Source organism: Procambarus clarkii, chromosome 14 (assembly GCF_040958095.1).
Source record: "Procambarus clarkii isolate CNS0578487 chromosome 14, FALCON_Pclarkii_2.0, whole genome shotgun sequence".
Classification (NCBI taxonomy): Eukaryota; Metazoa; Arthropoda; class Malacostraca; order Decapoda; family Cambaridae; genus Procambarus; species Procambarus clarkii.
The window spans coordinates 42,379,877-42,393,380 of NC_091163.1; the positions used below are offsets into that span (position 1 = coordinate 42,379,877).

A 13,504-nucleotide genomic window follows, 5' to 3' on the forward strand; every position below is an offset into this window, starting at 1 on the left:
GCACCCCGGGGAGGGGTCCCATCACCCCGGGGAGGGGTCCCATCACCCCGGGGAGGGAGCACGGGGAGGGGCCCCAACACCCCGGGGAGGGGCCCCAGCACCCCGGGGAGGGGCTAGCACCCCGGGGAGGGGCCCCAACACCCCGCGGAGGGGCCCCAACACCCCGGGGAGGGGCCATCACCCCGGGGAGGGGCCAGCACCCCGGGGAGGGGCCCCAGCACCCCGGGGAGGGGCCCCAGCACCCCGGGGAGGGGCCCCAACACCCCGGGGAGGGGCCCCAGCACCCCGGGGAGGGGCCCCAACACCCCGGGGAGGGGCCCCAACACCCCGGGGAGGGGCCCCAACACCCCGGGGAGGGGCCATCACCCCGGGAAGGGGCCAGCACCCCGGGGAGGGGCCGGCGACGGAGCGCGGGCCGGGAGTGTAAACATGGCAGTGCCGAGTCAGCTGGTGCGGGACAAGTTCCCCAACATAGACGAGGAAATCTTCCAGTATGTCGAAGGTGAGGCTGCCCCGGGGCACGGGGTCTCCAGGGCACGGGGCACTGCCCCTCCTCCACCCCCCAGGGCCCCTCAAGACAACTCCTGGAGGGCCAGGGGCCCCTGGTGTTGGGCTCCCTGTGGCCGCTCCACACGTGGGCAACACCACCTGCTGGGTATGGGGGCCCTGACCTGGGGCTCACAGGTGTGTAGTGTGTGGGGCACACATGTGTGTAGTGGGCCCTGACCTGGGGCACACAGGTATGTAGTGTGCCCTGACCTGGGGCACACAGGTGTGTAGTGGGCCCTGACCTGGGGCTCACAGGTGTGTAGTGTGCCCTGACCTGGGGCACACATGTGTGTAGTGGGCCCTGACCTGGGGCACACAGGTGTGTAGTGTGCCCTGACCTGGGGCACACAGGTGTGTAGTGGGCCCTGACCTGGGGCTCACAGGTGTAGTGTGCCCTGACCTGGGGCTCACAGGTGTGTAGTGGGCCCTGACCTGGGGCACACAGGTGTGTAGTGGGCCCTGACCTGGGGCACACAGGTGTGTAGTGGGCCCTGACCTGGGGCACACAGGTGTGTAGTGGGCCCTGACCTGAGGCACACAGGTGTGTAGTGGGCCCTGACCTGGGGCACACAGGTGTGTAGTGGGCCCTGACCTGGGGCACACAGGTGTGTAGTGGGCCCTGACCTGGGGCACACAGGTGTGTAGTGGGCCCTGACCTGGGGCACACAGGTGTGTAGTGGGCCCTGACCTGGGGCACAGGTGTGTAGTGGGCCCTGACCTGGGGTTCACAGGTGTGTAGTGGGCCCTGACCTGGGGCACACAGGTGTGTAGTGGGCCCTGACCTGGGGCACACAGGTGTGTAGTGGGCCCTGACCTGGGGTACACAGGTGTGTAGTGGGCCCTGACCTGGGGTACACAGGTGTGTAGTGGGCCCTGACCTGGGGCACACAGGTGTGTAGTGTGCCCTGACCTGGGGCACACAGGTGTGTAGTGGGCCCTGACCTGGGACACACAGGTGTGTAGTGGGCCCTGACCTGGGGCACACAGGTGTGTAGTGGGCCCTGACCTGGGGCACACAGGTGTGTAGTGGGCCCTGACCTGGGACACACAGGTGTGGGCCCTGACCTGGGGCACAGGTGTGTAGTGGGCCCTGACCTGGGGCACACAGGTGTGTAGTGGGCCCTGACCTGGGGCACACAGGTGTGTAGTGGGCCCTGGCCTGGGGCACACAGGTGTGTAGTGGGCCCTGACCTGGGGCACACAGGTGTGTAGTGTGCCCTGATCTGGGGCACACAGGTGTGTAGTGGGCCCTGATCTGGGGCACACAGGTGTGTAGTGGGCCCTGACCTGGGGCTCACAGGTGTGTAGTGTGCCCTGACCTGGGGCTCACAGGTGTGTAGTGTGCCCTGACCTGGGGCACACATCTCTTAATTCAGAAATTCCCTTAAAATGTGTTCTATAGATGTCGTGACGGAGAACGGGTCAACTCGTGCACAATACAGTGATTGAGCTCTATACAGTCATGGGTCCGCAGGTACATCACCTAGAGCCACTAAGATGCAGACCGTTAGGCTATGATGTGCATTATTAACTTGGGTTGGGTTAGGTTAAGTTACGTTAGGTTATAGTAGATTTTACCAGTTTGGTTTACCAGTCTCCGTGGTGTAGTGGTAAGACACTCGCCTGGCGTTCCGCGAGCGCTATGTCATGGGTTCGTATCCTGGCCGGGGAGGATTTACTGGGCGCAAATCCTTAACTGTAGCCTCTGTTTAACGCAACAGTAAAATGTGTACTTGGTTGTAACAACGATTCTTCGAGGCGGGGATCGTATTCCAGGGACCTGCCCGAAACGCTACGCGTACTAGTGTCTCTACAAGAATGTAACAACTCTTGTATATATCTAAAAAAAATTAGATTTGATTAGGTTAGGTTAGGTTAATTTGGGTTGGGTTAGCTTAGCTTAGGTTGGGTTAGGTTAGATTAGGTAGGTTTTAAAATCTTTTGGTGAAGTGTTCTTTATATGAATTGACTTGTATGTGTCTTGCTGTCCAGACAGTGACACCTCGGAGGGGAGGGGGGGCTAGGCCCATGGGGGACGTTGTTTCACATCCGATCACTTCAATATTTTGGTCAATATCTCAATAAATATTGCATTTACAGACATGATAATAGTGTCATTTAATAATAAAAAAAAAGTCCCCCTGTTACTATACTTGGAAACTTTTTTTGGTGTTTCTGTAAAGATATTTCTGTATTTGTATTTTTAAAATCGAATTTGAGCACCATTAATTGATATTAGTTGGCCAGACACCATTTTACAACATAGTGAGTGAGAAAATGTGAGTATACTTAATTGTGTTAAGTATATGACAGTCTGTGTTGTTCACTGCCTCGATCACCAATGTACCGGAGCTCAAACAGTGACCACATTCAAACAAAACAGTGAAGGCAGCCTAACCTAGGCTTAATATAGGCCTTATAGTCATGTTAGGCCTAAGATGAGAGATTTGGTTCTTGCCTTTGTTTTATATATTTTGTTTTTATAATCAATATTTTCAGGTGCAATAAATTCTTTGAAAGATTAAAATTCAGTGTTGCTATGACTACAGATTGTGTTGAGGGGTGTAGGGTTGGGTTTATGCAGTGGTGCCATGACTACAGATTATAATAATAATAATAATATAATAATATTTTATTTAGGAAAAGTACATACATAGATGCAGAGTTACAAACATTCTGATTGATTTATAGATAGAGGTAGTACATACAATACCTAAATCCACTAGTACGAATAGCGTTTCGGGCAAGGTGTGGGAAAAAAACACTTAGACTTAAACTTAAAAGTAATTGAGCCTAAAGTATAAATTGCGTTAAAAGAAAAAAATAAAAGATAAAAAAGGGGGGATCATTGTAGAAAATAGCCAATATACAAGTTGGTCAACAAACAGCATTGTTTAAAAAAAAAAGTAGGACATGGGTTGACATTTAGGGGTAAGGGACATTTAGGGGTAAGGTATGTTACATGGAGTTAATTAGGTAGTACTTAGTTTTCATCTTAAACTGGTTGAGAGAGGTACAGCCTTTGACAAAATTGGGAAGGTCATTCCACATTCTGGGTCCCTTGATTTGTAGAGCATTTCTAGTTTGATTAAGTTGTACTCTTGGAATATCAAATAAGTATTTGTTTCTGGTGTGGTGCTCATGGGTTCCGTTACAATCTTCTAAGAAGCTTTTAAGGTCAGGATTGACGTTACAATTCAGAGTTTTAAATATATAGAGTACACATGAGAGGATGTGCAGTGACTTAATATCTAACATATTCAGAGATTGGAGTAAGGATACCGAGTGATGTCTGGGGCCAGAGTTGGATATTATTCTAATAGCAGCTTTGTGTTGGGTAATTAGAGGACGTAAATGATTTTGGGTAGTAGAGCCCCAAGCACAAATACCATAGTTGAGATAAGGATAGATGAGAGAGTAATAGAGAGTCACCAGGGCAGGGCGAGGTACATAATATCTGATCTTGGAAAGAATGCCAACAGTTTTCAAACCTTTTTTTGCTATATTTAGAATGTGTCCCTGGAAATTTAGCTTGTTATCGATGAGGATACCAAGGAATTTACCATCAACTTTACTACTGATTTGTATATTGTTTATTCTTAGATTAATTTCATTTGAGGATTTATTACCAAACAAAATATAGAAAGTTTTGTCAATATTGTGGGTGAGTTTGTTGGCAGTTAGCTAAAGATGGACTTTATTTAGTTCAGTATTTACAGTGACATTTAGAGCAAGAGGGTCAGGACTGGAGAAAATGAAAGTTGTGTAATCAGCAAATAGAATTGGTTTGAAGTGTTGAGAGGCATTTGGAAGGTCATTAATGTAGATGAGAAAGAGGAGAGGGTCAAGTATGCTGCCATGTAGAACACCAATGTTTATGGGTAGGGTGGGAGAAGTGGAATTATTCACAGAAACATACTGGAGCCTGTCAGTAAGATAAGATTTGAGGTATTGCAGGGAGTGTCCTCTAACTCCATAATGATGTAATTTAAGAAGAAGGTTTTGATGGTTGACAGTGTCAAAAGCTTTACGCAGGTCCACAAATAACCCAACAGGGAACTCATTTTTATCAAGAGCTGTATGTATCAAGTTAATCATACTAATAAGTGCATCGTTAGTGCTTTTATTGGGTCTGAAACTATATTGGCAAGAGCTAAGTATATTGAGTTTGGCTAGATATGAGTAAAGCTGCTTGTAGATTAGCTTTTCAAATTTTTTTGACGAGGTTGGCAGAATTGGGATAGGTCTGTAATTGTTGACATCAGTGAGATCACCACATTTGTGGACAGGGGTCACTCTCGCTTTTTTTAGACTATTCGGAAAGGTTTGGAGTTCAAGTGATTTGTTGAAGAGCAATGCAATGGCAGGAGCTAGAAATCTGAAGGTATTTTTGTAAATTAGAGATGGTATCTCATCAAGGGCACTTGACTTAGTTTTAAGGGAAAGGATTACCTCATTAACATTAGAGGAATAAGCGGGAGCTAGGTACAGAGACCCTGGACAGTTACCTGTGAGGTAGTCTTTAAATTAATATTAGTGAGTGAGGATGGAATATCATGAGCAAGGAATGTACCAATGGATGAAAAGAACCAATTGAATTCAATAGCAGTGTCTGAGGCCAAAAGCACACCATCATCACTGGATAGGAGAATTGGTTTTTTATTCAAAATCTTTTTTGAACCTAATATTTGGGAGATAGTGCTCCATGTTTTCTTAATGTTGCCCTTAATTTGGGTAAATTTATTTTTGTAGTATTTTATTTTGGCTCTTCTAATTATTTTAGACAACATGGATGAGTAAATCTTTGAAAATTCTTTGGAGACGACTCCTAACCTATACTTCTTTTCAAGGTCATGTTTTTTATTAATAGATTTAAGTATACCCTTTGTAAGCCATGGAGTGTTTAACCTTTTATTTGTAACTTGTTTCGTTAGCATTTGACAGTGGGAGTTATATAGGTTTTGAGTTTCTGAAGAGATGTTTGCACTGCTAGGTTGATGGTCACTATGTCACCTAATTCAGCCTCCCAGTTGTTATTAGCAGCAGCAGTAATAAAGTTGCTTATAGAAGTTTCATTGTGCAGCCTAAAGCTTATCTTCCTTGTATCTAGAGGTGGTTTGAGGTGGTTTATCTAGATTATGTGTTGAGAAGTGTTGGGTTTAAAGTGTTTACCAGGCCCCCTCGGATATTGGGGTCCTGGTGGCGGAGTGGACAGCGCCTTAGATTCATAGTCCTAAGGACCGGGGATCAATCCCCAGCGATGGCGGAAACAAATGGGCAGAGTTTCTTTCACCCTAATGCCCCTGTTACCTAGCAGTAAATAGGTACCTAGGAATTAGACAGCTGCCACAGGCTGCTGCCTGTGTAATTACCTAAGTGTAATTACCTAAGTGTAGTTACAGGATGAGAGCTACGCTCGTGGTGTCCCGTCTTCCCAGCACTCTTTGTCATATAACGCTTTGAAACTACTGACGGTCTTGGCCTCCACCACCTTCTCACTTAACTTGTTCCAACCGTCTACCACTCTATTTGCGAAGGTGAATTTTCTTATATTTCTTCGGCATCTGTGTTTAGCTAGTTTAAATCTATGACCTCTTGTTCTTGAAGTTCCAGGTCTCAGGAAGTCTTCCCTGTCGATTTTATCAATTCCTGTTACTATTTTGTACGTAGTGATCATATCACCTCTTTTTCTTCTGTCTTCTAGTTTTGGCATATTTAATGCTTCTAACCTCTCCTCGTAGCTCTTGCCCTTCAGTTCTGGGAGCCACTTAGTAGCATGTCTTTGCACCTTTTCCAGTTTGTTGATGTGCTTCTTAAGATATGGGCACCACACAACAGCTGCATATTCTAGCTTTGGCCTAACAAAAGTCATGAACAATTTCTTTAGTATATCGCCATCCATGTATTTAAATGCAATTCTGAAGTTAGAAAGCATAGCATAGGCTCCTTGCACAATATTCTTTATGTGGTCCTCAGGTGATAGTTTTCTATCTAGAACCACTCCTAGATCTCTTTCTTTATCAGAATTCTTTAAAGATTTCTCACATAATATATAGGTTGTGTGGGGTCTATGTTCTCCTATTCCACATTCCATAACATGACATTTATTAACATTAAATTCCATTTGCCAAGTGGTGCTCCATATACTTATTTTGTCCAGGTCTTCTTGAAGGGCATGACAATCATCTAAATTTCTTATCCTTCCTATTATCTTAGCATCATCAGCAAACATGTTCATATAATTCTGTATACCAACTGGTAGATCATTTATGTACACAATAAACATCACTGGTGCAAGAACTGAACCCTGTGGTACTCCACTTGTGACATTTCTCCATTCCGATACATTGCCTCTGATTACTGCCCTCATTTTTCTATCAGTCAGAAAATTTTTCATCCATGTTAAAAGCTTACCTGTCACCCCTCCAATATTTTCCAGTTTCCAGAACAACCTCTTATGTGGAACTCTGTCGAAAGCCTTTTCTGGGGGGAGCCCCGTCGGCTCCCCGGAGCTTTACCGGCTGATATGCTAATGTCAGACTTTGGCATCAGTCATGTGTATGGAGTTCTAGGGCCTACCGGGGACCACGAGCCAGAACCTGGCCCCCTCAGAGAGGCAAGGGGAGCAATGGCCTATAGAAACCCCCGTGTGGTTGGAAGCATTCTATGTCTGCCATCGACCGGGTCAAGCATCCAGAAAGGTAAGCATTCCAAAACAAACCCCTATTCTGGTGAAAATTGCTACCTAAGCCGAACTAGTGAATAGAACTCTTCAACAGAAAACACGGAAACTAGTATGACGTCATACGTCACCGCGCCGCTGTCTGCGCAGCTCCCCCCTCCCCGGGAGGGGGAAGGGGGAGCCCCAGACCTCCCACGCCGGCTATCCACCCATCAGTTCTTCGGCTGATGCTATAGGCAATGGTTATGTGCTCCGGCTCCAGTGGTTGTTTCAGCACTGTACCTAGAGTGTGGTGTCTGTTTTCTAGGTGGTGCGTGAGCCGGGTGTGATTCTTCAGTACTCGGGCTGCATGCGCCTAGGGTTCCCTTCCCTAGGTGCCCTGTAAGTACTGCCCTTGGGGCTTGGGGCCACCTTCCACAAGTTCCTTGGGTCCTGCCCCTGCTTGGCCGTTTACCGCTTGGTTTTCGGCCGCTCTTTGTGTGCTCGGGTGTTCTGTCTCCCTTGTTCGCCTTAGAGTAAGGGGCAGTGTTTGCACTGGTGGGGCGCGGGGTACTGTGCAGCTTGTCTTTACCAATCATAGCGGCCGGCTCTGTTCCGCTTGGGTACGCTGTCCTCTTGCGGGGTTTTCTTTTTCTTTTGTTTATATACCTGGTGGGGGGGTCTGCCTTCGTTCTTGCCCCTTGTGTCCCTTGTGTTCTGAGTATTTCTGGTGGTACCCCCTGCTAGGTCCCCGTGAGTGTACACGTCCCGGGGGTTCAGCTCTTAGAAAGTTGTTTGGTAGCTTGGGTGCCGGTTAGCAGTACCCTGCCTGGGATTACCTGAGCGCGAGTCCTCTTAAAGTAAACGCTCGGGACCCTGGGAAACCCCTGGGGGCGCGCGGGTCCGATGGATGTGACCCCAGAGCCCCCCCCTCGCTTCCAGCGAGTTTGAGGGTTGCTCTCACCTTTTGTCTCTGGGTGACTCTCTGTTTTGCCTCCGTCTGCTGCCTGTGGGGTCGGTGACACCTTCGACCCGGTGTCCTGCGAGTTTGGTTGCTCGTTGTGGCTCGGTTACCCAGTTGTGCTAACAAAGCGGGTGCGGGCAGCAGGGGCGTTGCACTTGAGCCTTGGTGGTGGCAACGTTCTCGTGGTTTCCTCCCCGGGAGCCCCGGGGCTGCCCCGTTGTATTTCGTTTTGGGACTTGGGGGTGTTGGTTGCTTCGGTTCCATCCACGCCCCCTTGTCTTTCCCCTGGTTCACCCTTCCTGCCTGTATCCGGTTCCTTACCGTCTGTAGGTTCAGGGCGGGGTGTTTGGTGGTGTTGAGACTCGGGCAGTCTCGGGGAATTCCCCTTCCGGGGTAGTGACGGGGGCATTTGGGCCTGTTCCTCCAGCCGTGTTGTATGAGTCTGCCAGTGGGCTCCCTTCCTTAGTGTTTTCACGGCTGCCCCGGTTTTCTGGTACGGCCGGGGCTTTGGGGGAACGGCTCGGCCCCAGGGCCTGTCGTGTAGGTTCCCGGGGCTGGGGAGGGGCTGACTTGGGGGGGCCTTGGCCCCGTTAGACCCCGTGGGGGGTTTTATCCCCCTCTCGGCGGGGCTTGTGGTTACGCGGAGTGGGGTCTTTCCTCCCCACTCGCCGTACGTGCTGTTGGACGTCGGCCCCTCCCCGGGCTCGGTTCCTTGGCCTTTGAGTCGGTTGGTTCCGTCCTGTGGGTGGATGTTTCCTCCCCCGCTTTTTGGGATGGTGTTTTTGTCATGTTTCCCCGTTCGATGGGGTTCTGCGTGACTTTTGATCTCGGGTGCGCCTGCGCCTTCGTGTGCCTTCGGGACTAGTGTTGGCTTCTGTGTTCTCGAGGGTACGGGAAGGTTTTTCGCTACTTCCCGCATTATTGGAACGTCTGTCGGCTCCTAGTACTTGTCGCCCTGTTGGGCTACTTGTCGCCCTGTTGGGCTACTTGTCGCCCTGTTGGGCTACTTGTCGCCCTGTTGGGCTACTTGTCGCCCTGTTGGGCTACTTGTCGCCCGGTTGGGCTACTTGTCGCCCGGTTGGGCTACTTATCGCCCGGTTGGGCTACTTGTCGCCCGGTTGGGCTACTTGTCGCCCGTTTGGGCTACTTGTCGCCCGTTTGGGTTCCCTTTTTTTGGGCTCTTTGCTTCTTTGGCCGGTTTTATTGTTCCTGCTTCCTCTTTTGGCTCTTTTTCTCGTGCAATAGTCCTGGCTGGCGCCTTCCCGCAGGGAGGGTGTGCGGTTCGGCCAGTGTGTTATGCGCATGCGCCGTGGAGTTTGTTTTGGTCTGGGCGATGGTTCAGTGCTGGGGTTTTGCGCCCTTTTTTGCTACAGTGCTTCGCCTCTCGTTCTTCTCCCTGGCTGCGGTATGTGCCCCTTTGCGCCAGGGGTGTCCTGGTTCCCAGTTGTGGGGAGGACACCGCGGTTTTCTGTGTCATGGGTGTGGACCGCCTCCTTCGCCTCTCCCTGTTCTCCTGCGGGTCCGGCTCTGGCGTCTTCACCTGGCGGTGCTCCCAAGTTCTTCTGGGCACGGTTGAGTCGTGTCAAGTTCGAGCCACCATTCGCCAGGTGAGTTTCTGCGGTCTGGCGTCTTTTGGCCGGGCGCTGGATGCGGCGGTGTTCATATACCTGTCTTTATTTAGGTATAATTTTGTACGACTGAGACCGTTCGCACACCAGTGACTGTCCCTTTATCACCCCTTCCTGTCCCCCTCATGTGCATGTCCAACCCATGCTGGAGTCGTTCAGGGGACCTCCCTTTTTTAATGTTGTGAGGTGTGGGGGTTGTAGGGTTGGTTCTGTACTCACCTGGTGAGGCTCCTGGCTGTGCTTGCAGGATTTGAGCTCTGGCTCTTGGGTCCCGCCTATCTGGTAGAACTTGCGGGATAGTACCAGTGGAGTGCAGTGGTGCTATTGGCACTTTTGGGGAACACTGTATTACCATCAGTGGTCTGTGCTTGTTACACGACCTACTTGCGAGCATAAGCCTTCTTGCTGGTTCGTCCGTGGACTTCCAGGGCGCACTGGCCTGTTTTCGTATGGCAGTTCCGGCCCGTCCTGGTTGTGGGGGTATGTGGGCCGGTGGACTGCTCCTAGCAGCTGCCTGGTGGGCCATCCTCTGGCCGGTCTGGCCTGACCTTGGGCCGGGCTTGAGGTGTAAAAGAGCTCCCAGTACCTCATCCAGCAGGTATCGAGCGGGGTTTCTCCGCCGTCGGTCGCCTGGTGCAGGTTTCTGGGCCTGCAGGGTTTTGTCGTGTCTCCGTTGGCCCTGTCTGGGGTCTGCCTGCTCCGTTCTCTGCCTTTGCAGAGGGGAGTTGCTATTTACATGTTGCATGTTGCAGTGGTGCCTGTTGCTGCTGCTGCTGCACGTGAGCATTGGTACCGTGTTTCACGGTGGCGTGTCCTTGTTCCTGTGTCCGGTTGTGGAGTGGCGCTTTGCTGCCGTTTTGTGCCTGGGGATTGCGTGGGGTTTTTGTCCCTGCCTGATTGTCCACCCCTGGTTGTTCTCCTTCTTTGGTTTTCCTAGCTTGCCCTGCCGGTTGTTGTTGTTTTATTTTTTGGGGGGGGGGTTCTTGCGATGTCTCGCGTCGGACCCGTCGTTTCTGAACTCCTGGCGGGCTTGCATGCTTCGGAGTTTTTCTGTTCGGCAGACGTTCCATCTCCTTGTGCCGCCTGGGTTTCGGTGGTCGCGCCCGAGATCTTCTCGCGGCTCCGCCTTTTTCCTGGGCTCGGGGGGGCCTTGTCGGGGCTGCTTATGTTCTGCCTCGTGGTCTCGCCTCCGGTTGGTGGTCGGGTGGCTTCGTGGTAGGTGTCCCACCTGCGTGCTTTCTTGGCGGCAGTATGGGGTATTTTGGCGGTCCTTCCTTTTCCTGTCCCTTCTTCGGTGGGTCCTTCTTGTTGGCTTGGTTTACTCTCGGCTTGGTTTTCTAGTGGGGGTTGGGGGCCGTCGTCTTGCCACATACTGTCGCCTCTTTTCGTGCGGCGCAGGCGGAGTCGCTTCAGCTTGCTTTCGGTCTTGGTGTTGCTTCTGCACCGTTAGTCAGCTGTCTTGTGCGTCATTTCACCTCCGGCCTGTTCGTGCGCCGCTTGCACCATCCTGGTCTCTGGTCAGCGTGCTCTGTCTTCTCCTCGGTTGGTAGTGCCCCTTCGGTTCCGGTGTGTTTTTTCGTCGGCTCTTTCCTTTGGGCCTTTGCCTCTGGGGGTCGGTTCGCTGTGTTTTCTTGCTGCTTCGGTTTTAGCGTTTTGGTTGTTTGTTGGCAGCAGTCTCCATCTTTACTGGCGCGGAGTGGGGCTGCTGCATTCTGGAGGGGTCCAGGGTTTGTTGGTGCTTTGTTGGTCGGGCCGGGGGTGTGTCGTTTTTGTGTTCAGTGGCGGCCCTCTGCTGTTGTTTGCGTGCCACGGCGTTTGGGTCCGGAGCGCGTTTTGCGTTGATCCGGTTCTGTTCTTCCCGGTTCGCGGGTGATGGTGTCCCGGGTGGTCAGCCGTGTTCTTGCGGCTAAGCTGCCTGTGTTCTTCCCTCATGCCTGTGGCATTCGTGGCTTCGCTGCTCTCGCTGCCGTCTGGGCGACGTGGCCTTGCAGTCTTTCGGGCATGGATTTTTGGTGTTCGTGCAGGGGCCTTGCTGCTCGTGGTTCTCGTGTTGTTCCCGGGATTTTCGGGGCTGTGGCGCCTTGGGTTGGCGTTTGCTGCCGGTTGTCTCGCCTCCTTGGGGGGTGCGTGGTGTCCGCCTCCCGGTTTTGTCCCTTTGACCTTCCTCTGTGGGTAGTTAGCTCCGGGGAGCCGACGGGGCTCCCCCCAGAAAACCAGCGTTGAATGTAATGAAACGCCATTTTCTGGGTGAGACCCGGAGGCTCCCCGGCAACCCTCCCTCCCTCCGGTCGGCGTTTTTCGCGTGTTTTGACATCCAGCCTCAGAACTGATGGGTGGATAGCCGGCGTGGGAGGTCTGGGGCTCCCCCTTCCCCCTCCCGGGGAGGGGGGAGCTGCGCAGACAGCGGCGCGGTGACGTATGACGTCATACTAGTTTCCGTGTTTTCTGTTGAAGAGTTCTATTCACTAGTTCGGCTTAGGTAGCAATTTTCACCAGAATAGGGGTTTGTTTTGGAATGCTTACCTTTCTGGATGCTTGACCCGGTCGATGGCAGACATAGAATGCTTCCAACCACACGGGGGTTTCTATAGGCCATTGCTCCCCTTGCCTCTCTGAGGGGGCCAGGTTCTGGCTCGTGGTCCCCGGTAGGCCCTAGAACTCCATACACATGACTGATGCCAAAGTCTGACATTAGCATATCAGCCGGTAAAGCTCCGGGGAGCCTCCGGGTCTCACCCAGAAAATGGCGTTTCATTACATTCAACGCTGGTTTTTTAGGTCCAGATAGATACAGTCAACCCAACCATCTCTTTCCTGTAATATCTCTGTGGCTCGATCATAGAAACTGAGTAAATTCGATACACAGGATCTTCCAGATCGAAAACCATACTGCCTGTCTGATATTATATCATTTCTCTCCAGGTGTTCTACCCATTTAGTTTTGATTAGCTTTTCCAATACTTTCACTATTACACTTGTCAATGATACAGGTCTATAATTGAGGGGGTCTTCCCTGCTGCCACTTTTGTAGATTGGAACTATGTTAGCCTGTTTCCACACGTCTGCTACGATACCTGTACACAGGGATGCCTGAAAGATCAGGTGAAGTGGAATGCTGAGCTCAGATGCACATTCTCTCAGAACCAATGGTGAAACGCCATCTGGGCCAGCTGCTTTGTTCTTCCCGAGCTCCTTTAGCATTATTTCCACTTCATCTCTAGACACCTCTATCCGCTCTATGTTGTTCTCTGGAATTCTTATTGTGTCTGGTTCTCTGAAGATTTCATTTTGTACAAACACACTTTGGAACTTTTCATTTAATGTTTCACACATTTCCTTTTCATTTTCCGTGAATCTGTTTCCCATTTTCAACCTCTGGATATTATCCTTTACCTGCAATTTGTTGTTTATGAATTTGTAGAATAGGCCCGGTTCTGTTTTACATTTATCTGCTATCCCTTTTTCAAAATTTCTTTCTGCCTCTCTCCTTACTGCTGTATAATTGTTTCTCGCATCTTTGTATCGCTGGTATGTTTGGGGGTTTGGCCTCTTCCTATACTGATTCCATTTTTGTGTCTTTTGGTCTCTTGCCCTCTCACAATTTCTGTCGAACCAATCCTGTTTTCTGGTCCTGCATCTCTGTTTTGGTATGAATGTTTGTGTGCCTTCCTCGTATAGTTTTAAAAATTTGGCATACATTTC

The 13,504-nt window shown here is 50.7% G+C and overlaps 1 protein-coding gene across 1 annotated transcript in view; it reads left to right on the forward strand.

The window, feature by feature from the left end:
* Nucleotides 1-346: 346 nt before the first annotated feature.
* Nucleotides 347-13,504, forward strand: part of LOC123770936 (ATP-binding cassette sub-family F member 3) — a 134,284-nt gene continuing 121,126 nt past the window's right edge. The window contains exon 1 of the mRNA XM_045763114.2: nt 347-502. Coding sequence (XP_045619070.1) covers nt 430-502 — 73 coding nt within the window. The 5' untranslated portion in view covers nt 347-429. The remainder of the gene's footprint in view (nt 503-13,504) is intronic.